The 22,918-nt window shown below is 43.4% G+C and overlaps 1 protein-coding gene across 7 annotated transcripts in view; it reads left to right on the forward strand.

Annotated features, from left to right (window-relative positions):
- The window catches only part of slc16a4 (solute carrier family 16 member 4), a 167,540-nt gene that overhangs the window by 141,166 nt on the left and 3,456 nt on the right, over window positions 1-22,918 (forward strand). For all 7 annotated transcript variants that reach the window (XM_072480232.1, XM_072480234.1, XM_072480230.1 and 4 more), the window contains 2 exons: window positions 9,444-9,655; window positions 10,112-10,205. In XM_072480232.1, coding sequence (XP_072336333.1) covers window positions 9,444-9,655; window positions 10,112-10,205 — 306 coding nt within the window. The remainder of the gene's footprint in view (window positions 1-9,443; window positions 9,656-10,111; window positions 10,206-22,918) is intronic.

Below are 22,918 nucleotides of genomic sequence, written 5' to 3' on the forward strand. Positions count from 1 at the left end.
CTGTTCTTTGTAAAAAGAAGCCATTCATTTTTCTGGCCTGGCCTCAGTCCTGCTTCTCATCTGGTTACCTGGCAAAATGAAAGCTTCTCCAGCTGATTTTGCATTACTTTCTCTCACTCTCTATCCCTCAGTCATTTTGTTAATCTAGCATTCTCTCCTTGGATCAAATTCAAGTTGGAAAACTCTCCAACTCTTTTTCTTGCCTCCCCATAAACTCCTCAGGCTTTATTTTCCTCACATAACTCCAGTCAGCTTCTGAAACTGCATCACCGAGGGCAGTTTACTGATACCGAGATAGGCCAGACTAGGCCTGTTTGGGACTGACACCGGTCAGACCATACTGGCTTGGACTGACCAGGCTAGGTTGAGACTGACCCAAGTCAGACCATGGTGTAGTTTTTATATTTTGATCACAAAAGTATACTGGCTTTAGATGTCTAGTCTCACAGCACCAGAGCCTCAGATATTACAAGTTAGGTCATTACTCATTGGGGATAGGGTAAGCGGACGGTGTGGATTTTAATGATTACTTGGTGAATGACTGATCTGCTGGTGGGACCATTTTGTGAACCGAGAAAAGAGTCTCTGTGGTGAGTGTTTTGTGCAAAGCCCTTTCTGTGGACTTGTGGCAAGTGTTTCCTCCAGAGTAGATTTCCCATTCCCCCTGCTGTGTGTTGTTCAGTGGCGGAGGATATTCCAGTCCTGAAGTCCATGGCATTTTGTGTGGCTCGCCCATCCCGTCGCCAAGGAACCTGCCACGCGAGGGGGAGAGCTGTTTTAAACATATTTTACATGGGGAGCGATTCTCCCAAAATGTTTCTCAGATAATTTGTGGTGGGATTTTCAGGGAGTTTCCCGCCGGCTCTGACGGTGAGTTCCCCACTGCTATTCAGTGACACTTAATCACTTTTTTGAGCCCAGGGGAGTTTCTCACTGGTTTAACCCACACTTGGAATTTTTTAAGAACTCAGAGATGGGGCTGCCATTTTGAAGGGGTGCCTTCTGGGTGGCACTGCCAAGGTGCCCACGTTGCAGGGAGGCGGCCGGGGGGCCACCCTGCACTTACCCTGACCACCCAGGGGTCTTTGGTGGCCCGGTAGACCCTCTGGGTGCCTTTCCACCTGGTCCACTTTTGTATGGACCAGCACTGATTGGCGACCAGCTGCAGCCTTATCATAGTATCATAGAATTTACAATGCAGAAGGAGGCCATTCAGCCCATTGAGTCTGCACCGGCCCTTGGAAAGCGCACCCTACTCAAGCCCCAGGCCTCCACCCCATCACCCTTGATCCACCCTAACCCAGTAACCCCACCTAACCTTTTATGGACACTAAGGCAATTTAGAATGGCCAATCCACCTAACCTGCACATCTTTGGACTGTGGGAGGAAACCGGAGCACCCGGAGGAAACCCACAAACACACGGGGAGAACGTGCAGACTCCACACAGACAGGGATGTCGGGAATCGAACCTGGGACCCTGGAGCTGCGAAGCAACTGTGCTAACCACTGTGCTACCATGCTGCCCTCCTGGTGAGGCAGTAGAATTGAGGGAGGCCGGTGGATTGCGGGCAGGTAGGTCGTAAGTAGAACTACTTCTGGGAGCGCCATTTGGTCATGCCCATTTGGGGCGTTGTTCGGTGAATCCCGTGAGGCTCGGAGGCTGTCGAAGGCTTGCTGCAGGTCACTCCGGGATTCTCCGGCCGCGTTGTGTTCTCGCTTGAGTGCAACGTGGCCAGAGAATTGCACCCATAGTCTATGATTGACAGGAGTCAAACTTATATATCAACAGGTATTAAAAATGCAGTTATTTCTAACAGTTATGATGCACACTCACAAATACATTGTGGATTATATTACACAAGGATGTTTGTGAAGCAAATTACATTGTGAATAATAATGTATCACGGAGGAAGTACACAATTGTATGATTATTTTTTTCCACGGACCACCTGCAGAATTCTCATGGACCACAGGTTGGGAACCACTGACTTAAAGGTAAAACTGGGTCCAAAAGAGGAAGAGGTTGGAATAGGAGTAAAGAAGTCTTGCTACAAGGTTCTGATGAAATCACATCTGGAGTATTATAATAATCTTACCTAATGGAGGAATTTTTTTCATTCATTCATGGAATGTGGGCATCACTGGCCAGGCCAACACTCATTGCCCATCCCTAATTACCCTCGAGAAGATGGTGGTGAGTTGCCTTCTTTAACTACTGCAGTCTTTGAAGTGTAGGTACACCCACAGAAGTGTTGCAGAGGGAATTCCAGGATTTTGACTAAGTGGTGGTGAAGGAAAGGTGATTGTTTCCAAGTTAGGATAGAGTGACTTGGAGGGGATCCTCCAGGTGGTGGTTTTCCCAGGTATCTGTTGCCCTTGTCCCTTTAAATGGTAGTGGTTGTGGGTTTGGAAGGTGCTGCCTGAGGAACCTTGGTGGGTTCCTGAAGTGCATCTTGCAGATGGTACACACAGCTGTTACTGTGCATTGGTCATGGAGGAGTAAAGGTTTGTGCAAGGGGTGCCAATCAAACAGGTTGGTTTGCCATGGATGGTGTCGAACTTCTTGAGTGTTGTTGGAGAGTATTCCATCACACTCCTAACTTGTGCCTTGTAGATCGTGGAAAGGTTTTGGTGACGGTGGGGTGGAGAGGCGGGGGCACACAGGAGTCAGGAGGTGAGCTACTCGCCACTGACCTGCTCTTGTAGCCACAGTATTTATATGGCTAGTTCTGGTGAGTTTCTGGTCAATGATAACCCCCGGTATGTTGATTGTAGTGGAGGATTCAACAATGGTAATGCCATTGAATATCATGGGGTGATGGTCAGATTCTGTCTTGTTTCAGATGGTCATTGCCTGGCGAGAATTTACTTACCACTTGTCAGCCCAAGCCTGGATATTGTTCAGGTCTTGTTGCATTTGGACATGGACCGATTCAGTATATACTTGCCTGGGTTCAATGAAGATTAAAATAGGACTACACTCTGGCGATTAAAATAATAAGATCTTATTGAAACATACAAGAATCTGAGAGGCCTTGTCAAGGTCGATGCAGAGTGCTGTTTCTGCTGGCTATAACTAGGGGACACGGTCTCCGGCTAAGGGGATGGTGATTTAGGATTGAGAGGAGGAGAGATTTCATAATTTACAGGATTGTGAATCTTTGGAATTCTGCGATTGATAGATTTTTGAACTCTTAAGTGAATTCAATTGATATGGGGAACAAGCAGGAAAGGAGTGGAGGTGAAGAATCAGCCATGGTTGGATTGAATGGTGAAGCTGGATCAAGGGGCTGAATCACCACTTCCTTCTCCTATTTCTTACGTTCTTCTGTCAGACTAGTGATGTATTTGCTCCATGTTTCCCAGGATGAATTTGAGGCTGCAGCACTGCCCCTTGATAAGTATTTAATAGTAAATTGTAAAGTCACTTAGTGGAATACTCAAAAATAATCTGCTCGCATGGCTTCTGCCAGGGGTCATTTGGCTCCAGACCTCACTACAACCTCAGTCCAAACAAAGAAATGAGCTGAATTTCAAAGATGAGATTAGAATGGCTACTCTTGACACCAAGACAGCATTAGGCTGAACCATAGAATAGTTACAGCACAGGAGGAGGACATTCACACAATCATGTCTGTACTCTGTCTCTGCCAAGAGCCATTCAGCAGATGTCACTCCCTTGCCTTCATCCACATGCTATAAATTTTTCCATTTCAAATGATGATCCAATTCCCTTTTGAAAACTATGATTGAATATTTTTTTCTTCACGGCCACAGACAGTGCATTCTGGATCCTAACCACTTGCTGTGTAAAAATGTTTTTCCTCACATCACCATTGTTCCTTTTGTCAGTCACCTGAAATCTGTGCCCTCTGGTTCTTGATGTTTCCACCAATTTATGTAGCAATAAGCAGTGCTAGTAAAATTGAAGTCAATGGGAATCAGGAAATGCTCTCCACTAGCTGGAATCATACTTAGCAGACAGCTTGTTGAAGGCCATTTATTTCAGCCCAGGACATCTCCACAGTTCCTTAGGGTAGTGTCATGGGCTCAACCGTCTTCAGCTGCTTCATCTATGACTTTGCCGCTGTCAAAAGGTCAGAAGTGGAGATGTTCACTATTGATTGCACAATGTTCAGTACCATAATCTACTCTTCAGACGCTGAAGTACTCCATTCCCATATGCAGTAAAACCTGGACAAGATTCAGGCTTGGGCTGATAAGTAGCAAGTGACATTCATTCCTCAAATGCTAGGCAATAGCTCTCCAATAAAACCATAACCTTCATCAATAGACATTTCAGCAACATTCACATCCCATTAATTAATTTTAAAAATTCAAATGGAAACAAGATCATTTAATTCTTAAGATTGTTTTGTCATTTCAGTTGCTGCCAAATTTAAGCCAGGAACGGGTAGTAAATGCATGGGTCTAACCGTACTGAACCAGGCAGACCAATGAAAGCTGAAACTCGCTTAGGATCCCACTTAGGAAATTGTTTTATAAAGTCTCTTTGTTGGGAAAAGATGAGACATAGCTTTGTTACCTTCAGCTGCCTGGATCCTCAGCTCTGTCTCTCAGCCTTCCTTTCCCATTTTAAGATGCTCTTTAAAACCTTCCTCTCAACCAGGATGTTTGAATGTCTCTTTCTTTGGCTCGGTGTCAATTTATCATCTGATTACTCACCTTTGGACTCTTTAAAGATGATGTGGAAAGCAAGTTGCTGACTGTCATTATGTAGATAGGGCTTTAAACTAAACAGTTTAAAGCGCAGGTTAATGATGTGGTGATTGTTACCAGAAAATAAAAGGAAGGGACAGAATGTGTGAGTGCAATATTGCACCAAGGGATCAGACAAGAGTTGGGAAATTTGATACTCGAACAAACTTAAAGGCTTTGTGTCAGAATGCACAAAGCATTCAGAACAAAATTAATGAGTTAACAGGGCAAATAGTAGCAAAGAGGTATGATTTGGTGGCTATTACAGAGACATGGTTGCAAGGAGACCAGGCCTAGGAGTCGAATATCCAAGAGTACTCAGTATTTTGGAAGGATAGACAGAAAGAAAAAAATAGAGATGGTGTAGTTTTCTGGTAAAGGAAGGGGTCAGTGCTGTAGTGAGAAATGATATAGGTACTGGAGATCAAGACATGGAATCAGTCTAGGTAGAAGTAATAAATTGCAAAGGAAGGAAGTCCCTGATGGGAATAATCTGTAGGTCGTCAAACAGGAGTTTGGCATTGGGGCACAGTATTTTCCAGGAAATATTGGAGGCTTGTAAAAAAGGTACAACAATAATCATGGGTGATTTTAATATGCATATAGACTGGATTAATCAAATTAACAAGGGTAGCTTCGAGGGAGTGTTCATCAAATGTACTAGAAATTGTTTCTTGGAACAACACATTGTGGAACCAACCAGGGAGCATGCTATTCTGAATTTGGTATTGTGCATTGAGGAGGGATTAATGACCTCATAGTTAAGGATCCTCTAGGGAAGAGTGATCATAGCATGACAGAATCTCAAATTCAGTTTGAGAGTGTGAAACTGGAGTCCCACACGAGCATTCTGGAGTTAAACAAAGGTAATTACATCAGCATGAGGACAGATTTCCCCCTGTCAACTGGGCAGGAAGACTAAAAGGTTGGACAGTTGGATGAGCAGTGGCAGTTGTTCAAGGAGATATTCAATTTCTCCCAGCTAAAAATATTTTCCAGAGAGGAACAAAGATTGTAAGAGGAGAAAACACCCATGGCTAAGCAAGGAAGTTAAAGATAACAAGACAAACTAAGGCATTCAATATTGCAAAGGTCATTGGCAGGCTGGAAGATTGGGAAATTTGTAACGATCAACGAAGGGTTACTAAAAGAAGTGATAAAATGAGCAAAGGTAAATTGCAAAAGTAACACAAAATATAAAAAAGGATGCCAAAGGCAAGTATATAAAATAGAATAGAGTAGCTAAAGTGAATGTTGGTCCCTTGGCGGGTGAGATTTGGGAGTTAATAGTGGGGAGCACAGAAATGGCAGAGTTGCTAAATCAATATTTTGCCTCAGTTTTCATAGTGGAGGACACTAGTACCATCCCAATAGTAACAGGTAATGCCAAGGTAATAGAAAGGGAGGAACTTAGAACAATCATCATCGTTAGGGAAACAGTACTAAACAAACCACTGGGATTGTAGGTAGACAGGTCCCCAAGGCCTGATGTTCTATATCCTAGGGTCTGAAAGGAAGTGGCAGCAGAGATAGTCGATCCATTGGTTATAATATTCCACAATTTCCTGGACATGGGAAAGGTTCCAGTGGATTGGAAAATGCTAAGGCTTATTCAAAAAGGGAGGGAGGCAGAAAGTTGGAAACTATAGACCAGTTTTAACATCTGTCGTTGGGAAAGCATTAGAATAAATTATTAATTCAGTAATAATGGGACATTTAGAAAGTCAAAATTCGATCCATCAGAGTCAGCATGGTTTTATGAAGGGCAAATTGTATTCGACTATAATTTGCTAGAGTCCTTTGAAGATGTAACAAGCCAAGTGGATAATGCGCATCCTGTAGATGTAAAATACCTGGACTTCCAGAAGGCATTTGATAAGGTGCTGCACAAAAGGTTAATACACAAGGTAAGATCACATGGATTAGAGGTAATTTATTAGCTTGGATAGAAGACTAGCTAACCAACAGAATGCAGTCGGGATAAATGGATACTTTTCTGGTTTGGAAGATGTAACTGGTGGGGGTGTCACAGGATGCGATACTCAGGGGCCAACTATTTACAATATACATGAATGACTTGGATGTAGGGATAGAAGGTACTATAGCCAAATTTGCAGATGACACTAAAATAAGTGGGATAGTAAGTTGCAATGAGAAAATAAGAAATTTATAAATGAGTATAAGGGACAAAATGTGCCAGATGGAGTGTAATGTGGATAAGTGTGAGGTTATCCATTCTTTTTGGTTAAATGGAAAGGCAACTTATTATCTAAATGTAGAGAAACTTCAGAATGTTTCATGCAAAGAGATCTGGGTGTTCTAATGCATGAATTGCAGAAAACTAGTAGGCAGGTACAGCAGGTAATAAGGAAGCCAAATGGAATTTTGGCCGTTATAGCGGAAAGAGTAGAGTATTAAAGTAGGGAAATGTTGTTGCAACTGTACAAGACATTGGTGAGACCGCACCTGGCGTAGTGTGCACAGTTTTGGTCCTCTTTTTTTGAGGAGGAATGTAGTTGCATTGCAGGCAATTTAGAGGAGGTTTACTCGATTGTTTCCAGAGTTGAGGGATTTGTCTTATGAAGAGAGATTGAGCAGTTTAAGCCTATACTCTCTATAGTTTAAAAGAATGAGAGATCTAATGTGGCGATGCCGGCGTTGGACTGGGGTGAGCACAGTAAGAAGTCTTACAACACCAGGTTAAAGTCCAATAGGTTTGTTTCGATTCACTAGCTTTCGGAGCACAGCTCCTTCCTCAGGTGAATGAGGAAGGAGCAGTGCTCCGAAAGCTAGTGAATCGGAACAAACCTGTTGGACTTTAACCTGATGTTGTAAGACTTCTTACTGTAATTGAGGTTTATAAGATCATAAAAGGTATTGACAACATAGACATACAGCGGTGCTTCCTCTTGTGGGGACATCTAGAACAAGAGGTCATAGTTTTAGGAGAAAGGGTAGCAGGCTTGAAACAGAGATAAGGAGAAGTTACTTCTCTCAAAGGCTCATGAATCTGTGGAATTCACTACACAGAGTGCAGTGGATGCCGGAACTTTGAGTAAATTTAAGGAGAGAGACAGATTTTTAATTAGTAATGTGTCGAAGGGCAATGGAGAATGGACAGGAAAGTGGAGTTCAGGCTGAGAAATCAGCCATGATCGTATTGAATAGTGGAGCGGGGTTCCTGTCGTATGGCTGGGGTCAGGATCCCGACGTGGCCGGGGTCAGGATCCCGACGTGGCCAGAGTCAGGATCCCGACATGGCCCGGGATCAGGATCCCGACGTGGCCCGGGATCAGGATCCCGACGTGGCCCGGGTCAGGATCAGGCTGTTGGGGCCTTCACTTGCTGATATACTGATCTTTTCCAGGAGTAACGAATTCTCCTCTATATTCGCCTCTCCCGTTTGTCTTTACTTGTGCCCTGCTGTTTACAATTTGGATCATAGCTGAAATATTTTTGTATCTGGCACTCGTATATTTTTGTTCTCTTGTACTAGACAGATGAACTCATTCACCTTTGGTTCACTGCCAGACTTCACAGGCGGCAACCTGCTCAAATGTCCATTGCTAAGCTCGAGCAGAGAGCTTTATTTGCAGTGAGAAATCAATTGTAGAATCTAATTGCACATTCCGTTTCTCTCTCTCTGCTGTCTCCCCCTCTTCAAACGTCCCTCTTACTTGCTGAGTTGCACATATTGAGAGATGTGGGATAAATGGGATTGAAGTACAGATTAACCAGGATAGGAGGAATGGTAAAACAGACTGAGGGGGGAGAATGGCCTCCTCCTGTTCCTATGGAGCAGATTTCAGTTGTCACAGTACATGCTGGTATATGTTTCTATTGGCTTGTCCTTTGATACAGTTCCCGTCTTTCAAAAACCTCTATTTTATCCTTGACCTCTCTTTAGCTCTCATTACACAGTGGTGAATGAGTGGCTGCTTTGTGAAGCTCGCTAGGGTGGTTTACTAAGTTCCAACACTCACTGGAGCTCACAATGAAGTATAGTAATCGGGATCAAAGGAAGAAAAAGATAAGGAAGACTTGCATTTATATTGTGTTTTTCACAACTTCAGGGCATCCCAAAGTGCTTCACAGCCAATTTTCACAAAGTAATCTTCACCGAATACCAATGAAATAATGATGTTAGTCGAGGGATTGGACAGGACATGTCCCCTTCTCCTCTTTCAAATAGTATTTATCTTTTTTTTACATCCGTCCAAGATGTGGGTTTGGTTTAACATCCCATTCCTCTGTACTGCTCCTGCAAGAGTATATCACTCCCTCAGCACTGAGTGCCAGCCTGGATTTTGTGCTCAAGTGACTGATTTGAGAGTGGAACGGACAACGTTCTGTCTCAGACGGATTACCAACTGAGCCATGAATGGCAGAGATGAGATACAAGATGGTGTCCATGGAACCAATACCCCAGTGAGAATCAGCAATCTTAGCGGTAGAACACTGGACAGGAAACAAGTTAGCATTCAATGAAACAAAAGTTGTTAAAAGGCCAATGTTTATCCCTTCAAAAATCCTTTCATCCTTTAAGGCTATCTTTCAAACCTAACTTTTTGACCGAGCTTTTAGCCACCTGCCCTCTTATCTTCGTTCTTGATTCACTGTCTTACTACATACATGGGAACTACTTCGAGATGTTTTATTATATTAAAGCACTGTGAAATTGCAAGTTGTTGTAAGGGTGCTTGTGTGCTCTTGTCTTTTCAGGTATAACAGAGACTGTGGCCCAACTTGCATCAGGGTGGATAGCAGACCAGAACTATGCCAGCAAGTACCACTACCACAAAGCTTACCTTCTCATGTGCGGCCTCTCCAACCTGTTGGCTCCACTGGCAACCACCTATGCCCAGCTGATGACATATGCCGTATTCTTTGCTGTGTTCTGTGGTGGATACATGGCTCTGCTGCTCCCCGTCTTGGTAAATCACTAGATTTTCTTCTTTATACCTGCAAGTGTCTGTTCAATCCTTAATTTCAAGGTAGTTTCTTAAATATCTTTTGAATGAAAATGTCGCCCAGAAGTGATCCTTTGTGGAGTTAGTGAACACATATTTAAGGAGTTGGTATGAGAGTTCACAATGAGCCATTAGTCCATTTATGTTGAGCAATTTTTCAGTAATAGTGCAATCAAGCGTAGCAGAAATCTACCCAGAGTTGAAGAATGAGGACTTTTCCCACGGGGAGGAGAACCACCATTTCAAATTATCCCATTCCGGTGACATCACTTATAGGAAAGCTGTTGGAACCTCTCTCTGGAGCAGTCTTCCTGGGGCTAGCTCACTCAACCAGATGTCATATTGTTAATAGATAGCAATGACATACAACTGGATCTGCTTGTGCCAGTTTTCTTTCTTAGTAATTTTTGTGTTCTGCAGGTTGACCTAGTGGGTGTGACAAAAGTACGAAGTTCGATGGGTTTTTCAATGTTTTTTGCCGGGATTGGCTGCCTGACGGGACCTCCAGCAGCTGGTAAGGTCATGCATGCTGTTCCCCAATTATCAACATTCCATGTTCCTCAACACTCAACTGTTCCCAACATATAATGTTCCCCAACACCAGGCATTCTGGGAATGAGCTATTTTTTGAGTGCAACTGTCTACACTGATATTGTAAGGGATCCTGGTCAGGTATTGGAAGATTCTCCTGTCCAAATTAGGTCGTAGTAGAAAACCAGCAGTCTCCGGGCCTTCTCTCAAACAGGCATCCTGGCTATAATGACCCTATATCCTTACACATTGGATGTGCTGCGTGGCTAATGGGCAGGAAACAGCGATTGGGGATAAGAGGTTATTTTTCCGGTTGGCAAACTTTAACCAGCGGGATCCCACAGGGATCAGTGCTGGAACCGCAACTGTTTACAATATATATTAATGACTTGGAGGAAGAAAGCAAATGTACTGTAGCCATATTTGTGGACGACACAAAAATAGCGGAAAGGAAAGTCGCGAGAGGGATTCAAACAGTTTGCTCAGACATATATAAAAGAACAAAGAAAGAAAGAAAATTACAGCACAGGAACAGGCCCTTCGGCCCTCCCAGCCTGCGCCGATCCAGATCCTTTATCTAAACCTGTCTTCTATTTTTCAAGGATCTACTTCCCACTGTTCCCTGCCCGTTCATATATCTGTCTAGATACATCTTAAATGCTGCTATCGTGCCCGCCTCTACCACCTCCGCTGGCAAAGCGTTCCAGGCACCCACAACCCTCTGGTAAAAAACTTTCCACGTACACCTCCCTTAAACTTTCCCCCTCTCACCTTGAAATCGTGACTCCTTGTAATTGACACCCCCACTCTTGGAAAAAGCTTGTTGCTATCCACCCTGTCCATACCTCTCAATTTTATAGACCTCAATCAGGTCCCCCCTCAACCTCCATCTTTCAAACGAAAACAATCCTAATCTACTCAACCTTTCTTCATAGCTAGCACCCTCCATACCAGGCAACATCCTGGTGAACCTCCTCTGCACCCTCTCTAAAGCATCCACATCCTTCTGGTAATGTGGCGACCAGAACTGCACGCAGTATTCCAAATGTGGCCTAACCAAAGTCCTATACAACTGTAGCATGACCTGCCGACTCTTGTACTCAATACCCCGTCCGATGAAGGCAAGCATGCTGTATGCCTTCTTGACCACTCTATCGACCTGCGTTGCCACCTTCAGGGTACAATGGACCTGAACTCCCAGATCACTCTGTACATCAATTTTCCCCAGGACTCTTCCATTGACCGTATAGATCTTCCAAAATGCATCACCTCGCATTTGCCTGGATTGAACTCCATCTGCCATTTCTCTGCCCAACTCTCCAATCTATCTATATTTTGCTGTATTCACTGACAGTCCTCCTCGCTATCTGCAACTCCACCAATCTTAGTATCATCTGCAAACTTGCTAATCAGACCACCTATACCTTCGTCCAGATCATTTATGTATATCACAAACAACAGTGGTCCGAGCACGGATCCCTGTGGAACACCACTAGAGAGTATGTTTCCCTTCATGGGAGAGTCTAGGACCAGAGGGCATAGTCTCAGAATAAAGGAGTGCCATTTTAAGACTGAGTGAGGAGGAATTTCTTCTCGAGAGTCTTTGGAATTCTTTGCCACAGAGAGCTGTGGTGGTAGAGTCCTTGTGTCTATTTAAGGCTGAGATAGATAGATTCTTGATCAGGGAAAGGGAAAGAAAGTGAACGTGAGGATGTCTGATTAGTCATGATCCTATTGAATGACAGAGCAGGCGCGATGGGCCGAACGACCTACCCCTGTTCCTATTTCTTGTGGTCTTGTGTCTAACCCCCCTGGGAGAGCACTAATTAATGTGAAGTGGGTTAGCAATTATGTTCAAATGTTTCCCAAAGGAGTTTACCTGAATGAGTTTCTTAAGAGATCTAAAACCCATGTGTCTGTGCGTGTGAAATAATTGCCCGAGTGTAAGTGTGATGCCAGCCATGTGATTGGCACTGAACCCAACTCATCAAATGTTACTGGACATGGAAGCAATGACATAAGGTAACGGACTAGCACTCTGGACAGGGACTTGACTATTAATGTGAGTCTGTCATGAAACAGGCACAGAAAACTAAAATTCATACAGTGCAGAAAGAGGGCATTCGGCCCATCAATTCTGCACCAAAGCTCCAAAAGAGCACTGTACTTAGGCCAACTTCCCCTGTTCCATCCCCATAACCGCTCCTAACCTGCACATATTTGGACTGTGGGAGGAAACCGGAGGACCCGGAGGAAACCCACGCAGACTCAGGGAGAACGTGCAAACTCCACACTGGTGCTGATGTAATTCAGCTCAGCAACTATGCGCATCGATGATCGGGCACGCATGCGCAGTGCAGCCGCATTTTTCTCATACGGTCGCCGCCTTTCTTTTATAAAACAAGTTCGGGGGGCCAAAGGGACCCAAAACCATTTCCTCCATTTTTGTCAGCAACAAACAAGTTGAGAGAAAATGGTGGGCCGCGAAGGTCGGCCGGGTTGGGTCCTGAAGGTCGGCCAGTTGGTAAAAATGGGTCCCCGGAAAAAAAGTTTGAAAAACACTGCTTTATTGGGAGAGGTATTGAATACAGAAGCAGGGATGTAATGATGGATCTGCATAAAATGCTGGCTTGACCACAGCTGGAGCTTTTGTACAGTTCTGGTCGTCACATTACAGGAAGGACATAATTGCACAGGAGAGAATGCAGAGGAGATTGACAACGATGTTGCCAGGGCTTGAAAATTGCAGCTATGAGGAAAGATTGGATAAGCAAGTGTTGTTTTCCTTAGAGCAATGGAGGACAACGAGTGACCAAATTATGAGGGGCCTAGGCAGGAGAGACTTGTTTCCCCTAGCTGAGGAGTCAATTATCAGGGGGCATAGTTTTAAAATGATTGGTCGAAGGATTTAGAGGGGCGATGAGGAAAAACCTTTAGGTTGGAATCTGGAATTCACTGCCTAAGTTGGTGGTTGAAGCTGAAACGCCCAACTAACTTAAAGGGTACCTGGATCTGCATCTGAAATGCTGCAACCTACAAGGCTACGGAACAGGTGCTGGGAAATGGGCGACTAGTTTTTCTCATTTTTGGCTGGTGCAGAAAAAATGACTGACTGGCCTCTTCCTGCATTGTAACCGTACTCTGGTTCTATAAATCCTGGCGGAAAACAACCAGGTGGTTGAGGTGACAGGGCTGTAGGAATTAGGATGAACTTTGATGATGTTGGATGGGATGAAAATTCTCCTAATTTCTATACATCCTATAAAAAAATTAATATTTTTGTTTTGATGTTTGCCAATCCTAAATATAAGCCCCAGCTTCATAAATGTTCCAACCGTGGGTGGGATTCTCCGTTTCCGAGACTAATGTTGACATTGGAGCAGGATTTGTGGAGTTCCACGACAGCAAAACTGGTGCTGCAGCTGTTAAAGAACTAGCAGCAGCGCCACGTGGCACATAATCGATTCCAATGAGAAGTGGTGCTGGGTCTGTGATTGACACTCGGGAGGCTGACAAGCTGCAACCGTATATATTACAATCCCCACGCACATTCATCCCAGCCAACAAGATGGCACGGGTTGTGTTGGAGTGCACCCATACAGCTGATGGGTCGGCTGGGGCCAGAGGGCACCTAAGTGGGTGGCCTGGGAGGACACCGATACGACCTGTGGCCTTGAGTTTACAGTGGGCCATCAACGGCATACGCACCTACATGGCTGCCTTGCCGGCTCCGGCAATGGTGTTTCGTGCCCGCTCACCCCGACCCCACAGCCCACCTCATGGCCACTCCCCCGGTACTCTCTCGGCCCTGGCAGAAGCCTCCTGGTGACTGGCACAATTGTCTGCAAACTATGGCGATGTTGGAAACTTTCCTTACTCCCTCTCTCTCTCTCCCTTGGCAGCCACAACGCCGGTTTTGCAATTTGTAAAAGCACAAGTGAACCGTGCCATCGGGAACTCGGCCCATCGAGGCGGAGAATCGCGGTGGCCCCGGAGAAAACCGGGTCAGGCCCGCAAATGATATGCAAATGATGTTTATTGTACATGCGATTTGGACCTCATTCACGCCACTGTCAAGGTGATGGAGAATTGCGATTTGGCATCAAATCAGCGCCCACACCTATTCTCCACCCAATCGCGTTTTCGGCTTCAGCCAACAGAGAATACCGCTCCATGACTTTCAACATTTTGTGCCTATTCCATAATATCTTATACAATTTGTGTTAACTATGATACACCAACATGGGAGATCAGTGGAGAGGGGGGGGGGGGGGGGGGGGGGGAGGGAGGGAGGGTAGTGATAATTTTACTCTCTGTCGGGGTGGTGATGCGGGGGGGGAAAGAGAGAGAGAGAGAGAGAGAGAGGGAAAGATTAGATGTACTATTTGTGGTGTGTCTGGATTGAGACATTTTATCGCCCTCTACCACCTCCAGTCTCCTTCTACTGGTCTGAAAGTTTTGTTGAAGGAATCAGGTTTCATATCCAAATTTTGTAATCACTAAGGCCAGAGATAGAGGCAGGGCAGGCAATGCAAGAGGGGAGGGATTATTAAGTTATACTGTCACACAGATACACAAAATCAGTGATTTCAAAATATCTCTACTTGGGAGCCCAACATTCCAAGGAGCATACAGCATTAAGAAGTGAATGAGTGGGAAGGGAGAGTCACATGGTGCTGCCATTGCAAAATAGATTTGCAGCACAGAAATAACCTGTCCACAAGTACAGAAATCTGATGCTTTGAAGCTTGGGCTTGAAAATCGACCCAGAATGGCACTAATTCAATTTCTGTATTTCTCGGAACCCAGTTGGGTACTCCTTTCGAAGAAAAATAGACAGATAGGATCGGGGTAGGGGTTGAGTTTCGATTTTCACTTTGCATCTGCTTATAATTCAACATCAATCCTACTACAAGGTACACACCAGTGGTGCAAATATGAACCTTCATGTAAAACCCTTGGCTATTGGCGTCAACATTTCACTTTAAACTGTACTCAAAATGAGCTGTCAGGGTCTGGAAGGTTCCATCTTGAAAAACTTGGTGCAAGGTGATTTCATAAATAATTTTAAAAGGGTTTGGACAGGTCCTTGAACATTGATTGCTGGCAGTAGGGTGAATTAATGGTATGTTAATCTCTTTGGCTTGTTTTTAAGGAATTAACTAAGGTTTACTGCTTAGGTTTTCCAGCCTTAAGCAGGGTTTCAGGTCTCTACTGGAGGATCATCGGATCTGAAGACAGCCAATTAAGGAAACTACTTTTTCTGTTACTAGGGCTAGCTAACTCAAGATATATAAACAGATATTTCAGTGCACGGAGAAGCAGGCACTCCTTTGTTTTTGCCTTTTCCAACTTTTTCACCCTGTTCTTTCTTTACCAAAGGGGCAGACGTTAGCTGTGTGGTGAGTGTCAGGAAAATGGTTAAGGTCCATTTTATTCCCAAGGTTTAAAAATACAAACTGATGTTAAACTTCATATATAAAAGGAAATTAATTAATGGAATACAATAATTTTAATTAATAAAGGCACATTAAAGATGGCAGGACAGATGGTGTGTCATAGCTGCAGCATGTGGGCACTCCTGGATGCCAGTATGAGAAAGGGCAAACATTTCTGCAGTGTTTGTAGCTCGAGGAGTTTTGGGTCAGAGTCAATGAGCTGGAGGCTGAGCTGCAGACACTGTGGCGCATCAGGGATGGGGACAGTTACCTGGATACTTTGTACCAAGAGGCGGTCACACTCCTAGTGCAGGTTCTTCGGATTTGTTTGGTGGTTAGGAACAGGAGAGCATGGGACAAGGGACCCAGAGGGCAGGAGCGCAAGAGGCTGAGCCTTTCCTCAACAGGTTTGAGATTTCAGCTTGTTTGGAGGATATGGGAACTGCAGGATAGACTGACCATGGCACTATGGTACAGGAAACCCTTCAAGTGAGCGGAGCAAAAAGGGATGTAGTGTTGCAGGGGACAGTATAGTTATGGGGATTGAGTCAGTTCTCTCCAGTAAAGAGCGAGAATCCAGATGGCTGTAATGTCTGCCTGGTGCCAGCGTTCAGAACATCTGGTCGGGGTTGAAGAGGAAGGAAAGAGATTCTGCATAGTCAATATGAGGAGCTAGGCCCTAATTAAGTAGAACCTCATGTGCAAATTGGCATAGGACAATTAGATTAAGAGAAATGAATGCATGGCTCAAAGACTGGTGCTGGAGAAGTGTATTCTGGTTCATGAGGCACTGGTACCAGTATTGGGCAAAGTGGAACCTATATTGTTGGGATGGTCTAAATCTGAACCGTGCTGGGATTGATGTTCTAGTGAGCCACATAACTAGGGAAGCAGAGAATGTTTTAAACGAAATAGTTGGGGAGGGGAGGGGGGAGAAAGAGATCAAATTTTGGAATATGTGGTAAAGTAGAGACGAGACAAGAGAGAGAGAAAGATGAGAAATGAGAAATAGACCATGACAGGAAAGGCTAGAGAGTGGAACGTTCAGAGTGCATCTGCAAGTAAGGCTGGTGGTTACAGAAATAATAAAAGGACAAAACTAAAGGCTCTGTAAATGAATGCACATAGCATTCAAACAAAACAGATGAACTGATGTTGCAAATGGAAATAAATAAGTACGATCTGATAGTAACTACAGAGACATGGCTACAGGACGACAGAGATTGAGACTTGAAAATTGAAGGGGACATGACATTTGTGAAGGACAGGACACCAGGAAAAGGCGGATGGGGGCTCTATTAAATTAATGATGGCATTGACACAACAGAGAAGGATGATTTAAGATCATAAGACCAGGATTTAGAAATGGTTTGGGTAGAGATGACAAATGATAGAGGCAAGAAGTCACTTGTGGAAGTGGCGTACAGCTCTCCTAACAATAACCATATGGTAGGGCAGAATATAAAAGAAAAAAAGTGTCAGACAGGTACAGTAATAATCAGCGACAAATTTTATCGACATAGACTGGATAAATCAACATGAAATGATAGCCTAGGTGAAGAATTAATTGGGTGTTTTAGGGATAGTTTCTTCGAACAGTTAAACTCCAGAGTCAGCCAGAGAACAGTCTGTACTGGAATTGGTATTGTGCAATGAGGCAGGAGTAATCAATAATCTCACACGAAGGGTCTCCAGCTGCAGCTCCTGGAAGCCCGGGTTTCAGAGCTGGAGTGGTGGCTGGGGACACGGTGGAGCATCTACTAGATGGATAGCACGTATGGAGCGGTGGTCACACGCAGGCTCATACTCCACAGGCAGGAAGGGAATGGGTGACTACAAGGCAAAGAGAGCTAGGCAGGCAGTTCAGGAATCTCCTGTGGCCATTCCCCTGCAAAATATGATTGAATTTCCCATTCAGTTTGAGAGAGGAGTGGTACCAAGACGAGGGCATGAAAGTAGAGCCAGCTAAAGTGAACTGGCAAATTAGGCCAAGGGATAGGTTATCAGGGATTCAGTGGCAGAAATTTAAATTGTTTTGTTAAAGAGAAATGTTTAACCAGTTTATTGGAGTTGTTGGGATCCCAGTTGGTGTTATAACTGGATGGGAAGATCCCAGAATGGAACCCTGGCTCAAGAGACTTCACTTAACTTTTTTAAATAAAATATGGAAGAAAAGAGTCACAGGACCACTAATTAGTTTTAACAAAAAAAATAGTTTATTAAACATGAGAAATTAGATTGTTATACAATCTTCCTTTACTCCCCCTGCTTAGTTTAACAATTACACACAGATTTTATGATTAACACAGTATATTACAAAGTATACCTTAAGCTACAATGGTCTCATTAACACAAAGTCCCTTTAAAACACACAAGATGACTGTGGTAAGACACACTCCTCTCTGAACCCAACTGAATGTCTGTGGATTTCTCTTCAAAATCCCCCCAGATGATTCTTATGCTTTGAATTACCTTAACTCACCGAACTCTGACTTCCACTTTTAAAAGTCACAATTTCAAATCTTCTTTTAAATTATGCTTTCCCTCTGCTACTTCCATCAAGGTTTCACTTTCAGGTTTTACACCTTTATCTTCAGTTTTCTTTTGTCTTAAATTGTAGTTTAGTCGGGCAGCATGGTCGGCACGGGCTTGGAGGGCCGAAGGGCCTGTTCCTGTGCTGTACATTTCTTTGTTCTTTGTAAAGGCTTTTACACAGACAGCGAGGTCCAGCCACCAATTTCCACAATTATTTCAAATATTGGCTCCCAAACTGCAATAATTTATCTCAAACCTTAGCACTACTGCAGGTATCTTTCTGGCCTCTCAGGATCCTATGCCTTTCCAACTCTGTGGCTTTACTGAACAGTTAACCTGTTCTGGTTTCCAGTTTCTATCATTCTGTTAACTCCAGACTTCTTGGAAACTTCTCATAATTTCTCTAGTTTCCTTAACTAACTGGACTCTAGATTTCCGGCATTTGTTTGCTTTTTTTTTTAAAATTTAGAGTACCCAATTAATTTTTTCCAATTAAGGGGTAATTTATCATGTTCAATCCACCTAACTAGCACATCTTTGGGCTGTGGGGGCGAAACCCACGCAAACACGGGGAGAATGTGCAAACTCCACACGGACAGTGACCTAGAGCCAGGATCGAACCTGGGACCCCGGCACTGTGAGATTGCAGTGCTACCACTGCACCACCGTGCTGCCCGGCATTTGTTTTCTTAACTAGTACTCCATATTATGGCTTTTATTCAAGCAAGGCTGAGAGATGTTCCCTCTTTAGCCTTCTAAACCCAACTGCTTCTAGCAGAGCTGAGAGCTGCTTTCTCTTCCATTATCTATCTCCAACTGCAATCAAATTAGCAAAACTAAAACTTAAAAGCTTCTCTACCTTTCTAGGCCCTAGTTGCTAAGCAACGACTGCTGGTTTAGTTACTCTTCACACTGTAGCCCTTTCCAAGCATAACAGATTCACGGTTGGAATTGAAACCATCCCCACAGATAAAAACACCTTTGTCCACCATGAAACTAATGAAAGCTTTTAAAATTCTAGGCACAGAAACATTAAATTAAACCCACTTAAATCTATATCTTATTTCTAATGTTTACCAATACAAATATAAATCCCTTAAAACTATCTTTGTTTTCTTAAAAGAGTTCTTTGAAGGAATAACATGCTCTGCGGACAGAGCAAACGGTGGGTGTACTTGCACTTAGATTACCGGAAGGAATTTCATAAGGTGCCACATCAAAGTTATTGCAGAAAGTAAAAGGGAGTAACTTGGATAGAAGATTGTCTAACAGGAAACAGAGGAGCATAAATGGGTGGGGTTTTTTGGATGGCAGGATGTAACGAGTCATGTGCCATGGGGATCTGTGCTGGGGTCCCAACCTTTTACAATTTATATAAATGATTTAGATGAAGGGACCCAAGATATCGGTGCTAAATTTGCTGATGACAAAAGATAGGTAGAATAGGAAGTTGTGAAGAGGCAATAAGGACGCTGCCAAGGAACATAGATAAATTAAATGAGTGGGCAAAGATCTGGCAAATGGAGTATAGTGTGGGAAAATGTGAAATGATCCATTTTGGAAGGAAGAATAAAAAGCTTATTATCTAAATGGTGAAAGATTGCAGATCTCGGAGATGCAGAGGGATTTGGGTGTCCAAGTGCGTGAATCATAAAGGCTAGTATGCAGGTACAGCAAGTAATTAGGAAAGCTAACACAATGTTACCGTTTATTGCGAGGAGAATGGAATGTAAAATCAGGGAGGTTATGCATCAGTTGTACAGGCCACTGGTGAGACCACATCTGGAGTAATGAGACACCACATCTGGAGTAGTGTGTACAGTATGGAGTAATGTGTACAGTACTAATCCTTTTTAAGGAAGGATGCAAATACATTAGAAACAGCTCAGAGATGTTTTACTGGATGAATACCAGGAATGAGTGGATTGTTGTAAGAAGAAAATTTGGACAGGTTCGGCTTGCATCCACTGGAGTTTAGAAGAGTAAGAGCCAACTGGATTCATGTCGAGAGGGCTAGAATACAAGACCAGGGATGTACTTCTGAGGCAATACAAGGCTCTGGTCAGACCCCATTTGGAGTATTGTGAGCAGTTTTGGGCCCCATATCAAAGGAAGGATGTGCTAGCCTTGGAAAGGATTCAGAGGAGGTTCACAAGAATCATCCCTGGAATGAAGAGCTTGTCGTATGAGGAACGGTTGAGGATTCTGGGTCTGTACTCGTTGGAGTTTAGAAGAATGAGGGGGGAATCTTATTAAAATTTACAGGATACTGCGAGGCCTGGATAGAGTGGACGTGGAGAGAATGTTTTCACTTGTAGGAAAAACTAGAACCAGAGGACACAATCTCAGACTAAAGGGACGATCCTTTAAAACAGCGATGAGGAGGAACTTCTTCAGCCAGAGGGTGGTGAATCTGTGGAACTCTTTGCCGCAGAAGGCTGTGGAGGCCAAATCACTGAGTGTCTTTAAGACAGAAATAGAGAGGTTTTTGATCAATAAGGGGGTCAGGGGTTATTGGAAGAAGACAGGAGAATGCGGATGAGAAATATATCAGCCATGATTGAATGGCAGAGCAGACTCGATGGGCTGAGTGGCCTAATTCTGCTCCTATGTCTTATGGTCTTATGGATTGAAAATCTTTAAGATCATGGGGGGTATTTACAGTCTGAATGTGGAGAGGAGGTTTCCTTTTGTGCAAGAATCTAGAACTAGGGATAGCCCATTTAAAACAGAGAAGAGGAAAATCTTTTTTTTGAAGCCTCTCAAAAGGTGGTAGAAGCAGAGACTTTGAATGTTTTTAAGGAAGAGGTAGATAGATTCTTGAGAAACAAAGGGTGAATGGTTATCATGGGTCAGAAGGAAATGGTTGAGGTTACAATGAGAGCAACCATGATCTTATCAAATGGTGGAGCAGGTTTGAGGGGCTGAATGGTCTACTCCTGTCCTAGTTTGTATGTACTTTAGTCTAATGGATAAAGATAAAATTATCTAAAATTGGGCACAGAATTCCAACCTTGCCCTAATCAAGAGTTCGGGTTTTGCATTACTTCTTTGCTTTTATACTTGATATACCTTTTGATAAAATCTGGGATCCTTTGTACTTTTCTTTTTAAAAACAGTTTTACTAACTTCCTTCCCACTTTTAAAGATTTGTGTAGCTCTGCTCCCCCTTTTACAGCTGTCCCGTCTAACAAATATTCCTTCTCCTGACTCTTCCTCCCCACATGTATCATCCACGTATGTAAATTATCTACATTAATTTTTATCTTGAAATCTATCTGCCCGACCTCTTAACCTGTCTCTGACACAAACAGTCTCCACATGTATGTCAATTATCTGCATTAATTTATATCTTGACATCTATTTGCCAGAATTCCTAACATGTCCTGGTCACAAACACTCTCCTCCCCAGTGAACGATTTTGTTGATGCTGTGTCCTTCCAAAATGCAGTTCTACTTGAAACAAATTCCCAGCACATTCCTCCAATCTGAAAAACATGCATTAACTGTTTGATTTGTCCTTTAAGCAACTTCCTACTTATGTTGCTCACTCCTTTTAACACTATGTGCTGTAATCTTGAAGATTTCAATGTGACGCGTTTTCAAAAACATTTGGAAGATCCATACATACAAAACGACTGAATTTCCATCATTAATGCACCTTTATTTCTTCAGATTATAAATCGCTGGCTTTGAAAGCAGACCAAGGCAGGCCAGCAGCATGGTTCAATTCCCGTACCAGCCTCCCCGAACAGGTGCCAAAATATGGCGACTAGGGGCTTTTCACAGTAACTTCATTTGAAGCCTACTTGTGACAATAAGCGTCATTTCATTTCATTTGCCCAATATAACTTGCCCTTTTGAATTGGTGCTGGTTAATTTAATGGACCCAAGAACATTTTATTTGAATGGCTGTGGGGAAGCAGTTATAGCTTGATATTAAGGTTAAGAATCCATTTAACAACTTCAGGTAACACAGTTTAAATGATTGTGATGCCACAAGAATGGATCTCTCAGGGCAGAAGTTCAATGTATGGGTAATCGTCCGACTCTGATGGTCACAGTCACAACTTTGTTTCTCATGTTTCACTTCTGGACCAAGTGGCCAGAACTTCCTCGGATCATACCATATTTTCCATAGAACAGAGGAACCTGGCACTTTACCACTCGGGTCAGTTATCAGGTTGTGGTTGGAGATGTTTGCAGTCAACCAGCATGTGTGCCATTGAAATGTGGGGCTGGCATCAGTTTGTAGGGTGGGTTCCAACAAGGACTGCAGGATTTCAGTAAGTGCATGGGGCGTTTCTATGATCCTGTGTCACTGGGAACAATGGAGGATTCCAAGCATCTTGCACCATTAATGTCTAAAATCAGACAAAATGTGGGTTGTGTGTACAAGTGGCAGGAAATGAAATCAGGGCTTGATACAGAATCTTTGCAATGCTGCTGATGAAAATTTTTGAAGAATGGAACTATAAATATGCTTTTACCCCAAGAATGCTATTGTAAATTAAACAAAAATGAATGATCATATGGTTGGTTTTATGCTGGAACAAGTATTTTCCAACAATCAATCTAAATGGCCAAATCGCTGTCTATCAGGTTTGCTCATGTATAACATCTGCCCTCTGGTGTCTACTGCCCAACAGCTCATTCATGTACATAATAAACTGACTGGGTGAGTAGCAACACTGCCTATGTCAGAATGCACCATCACAGTCTA

The sequence above is a fragment of the Scyliorhinus torazame genome, chromosome 17 (assembly GCF_047496885.1).
Source record: "Scyliorhinus torazame isolate Kashiwa2021f chromosome 17, sScyTor2.1, whole genome shotgun sequence".
Classification (NCBI taxonomy): domain Eukaryota; kingdom Metazoa; phylum Chordata; class Chondrichthyes; order Carcharhiniformes; family Scyliorhinidae; genus Scyliorhinus; species Scyliorhinus torazame.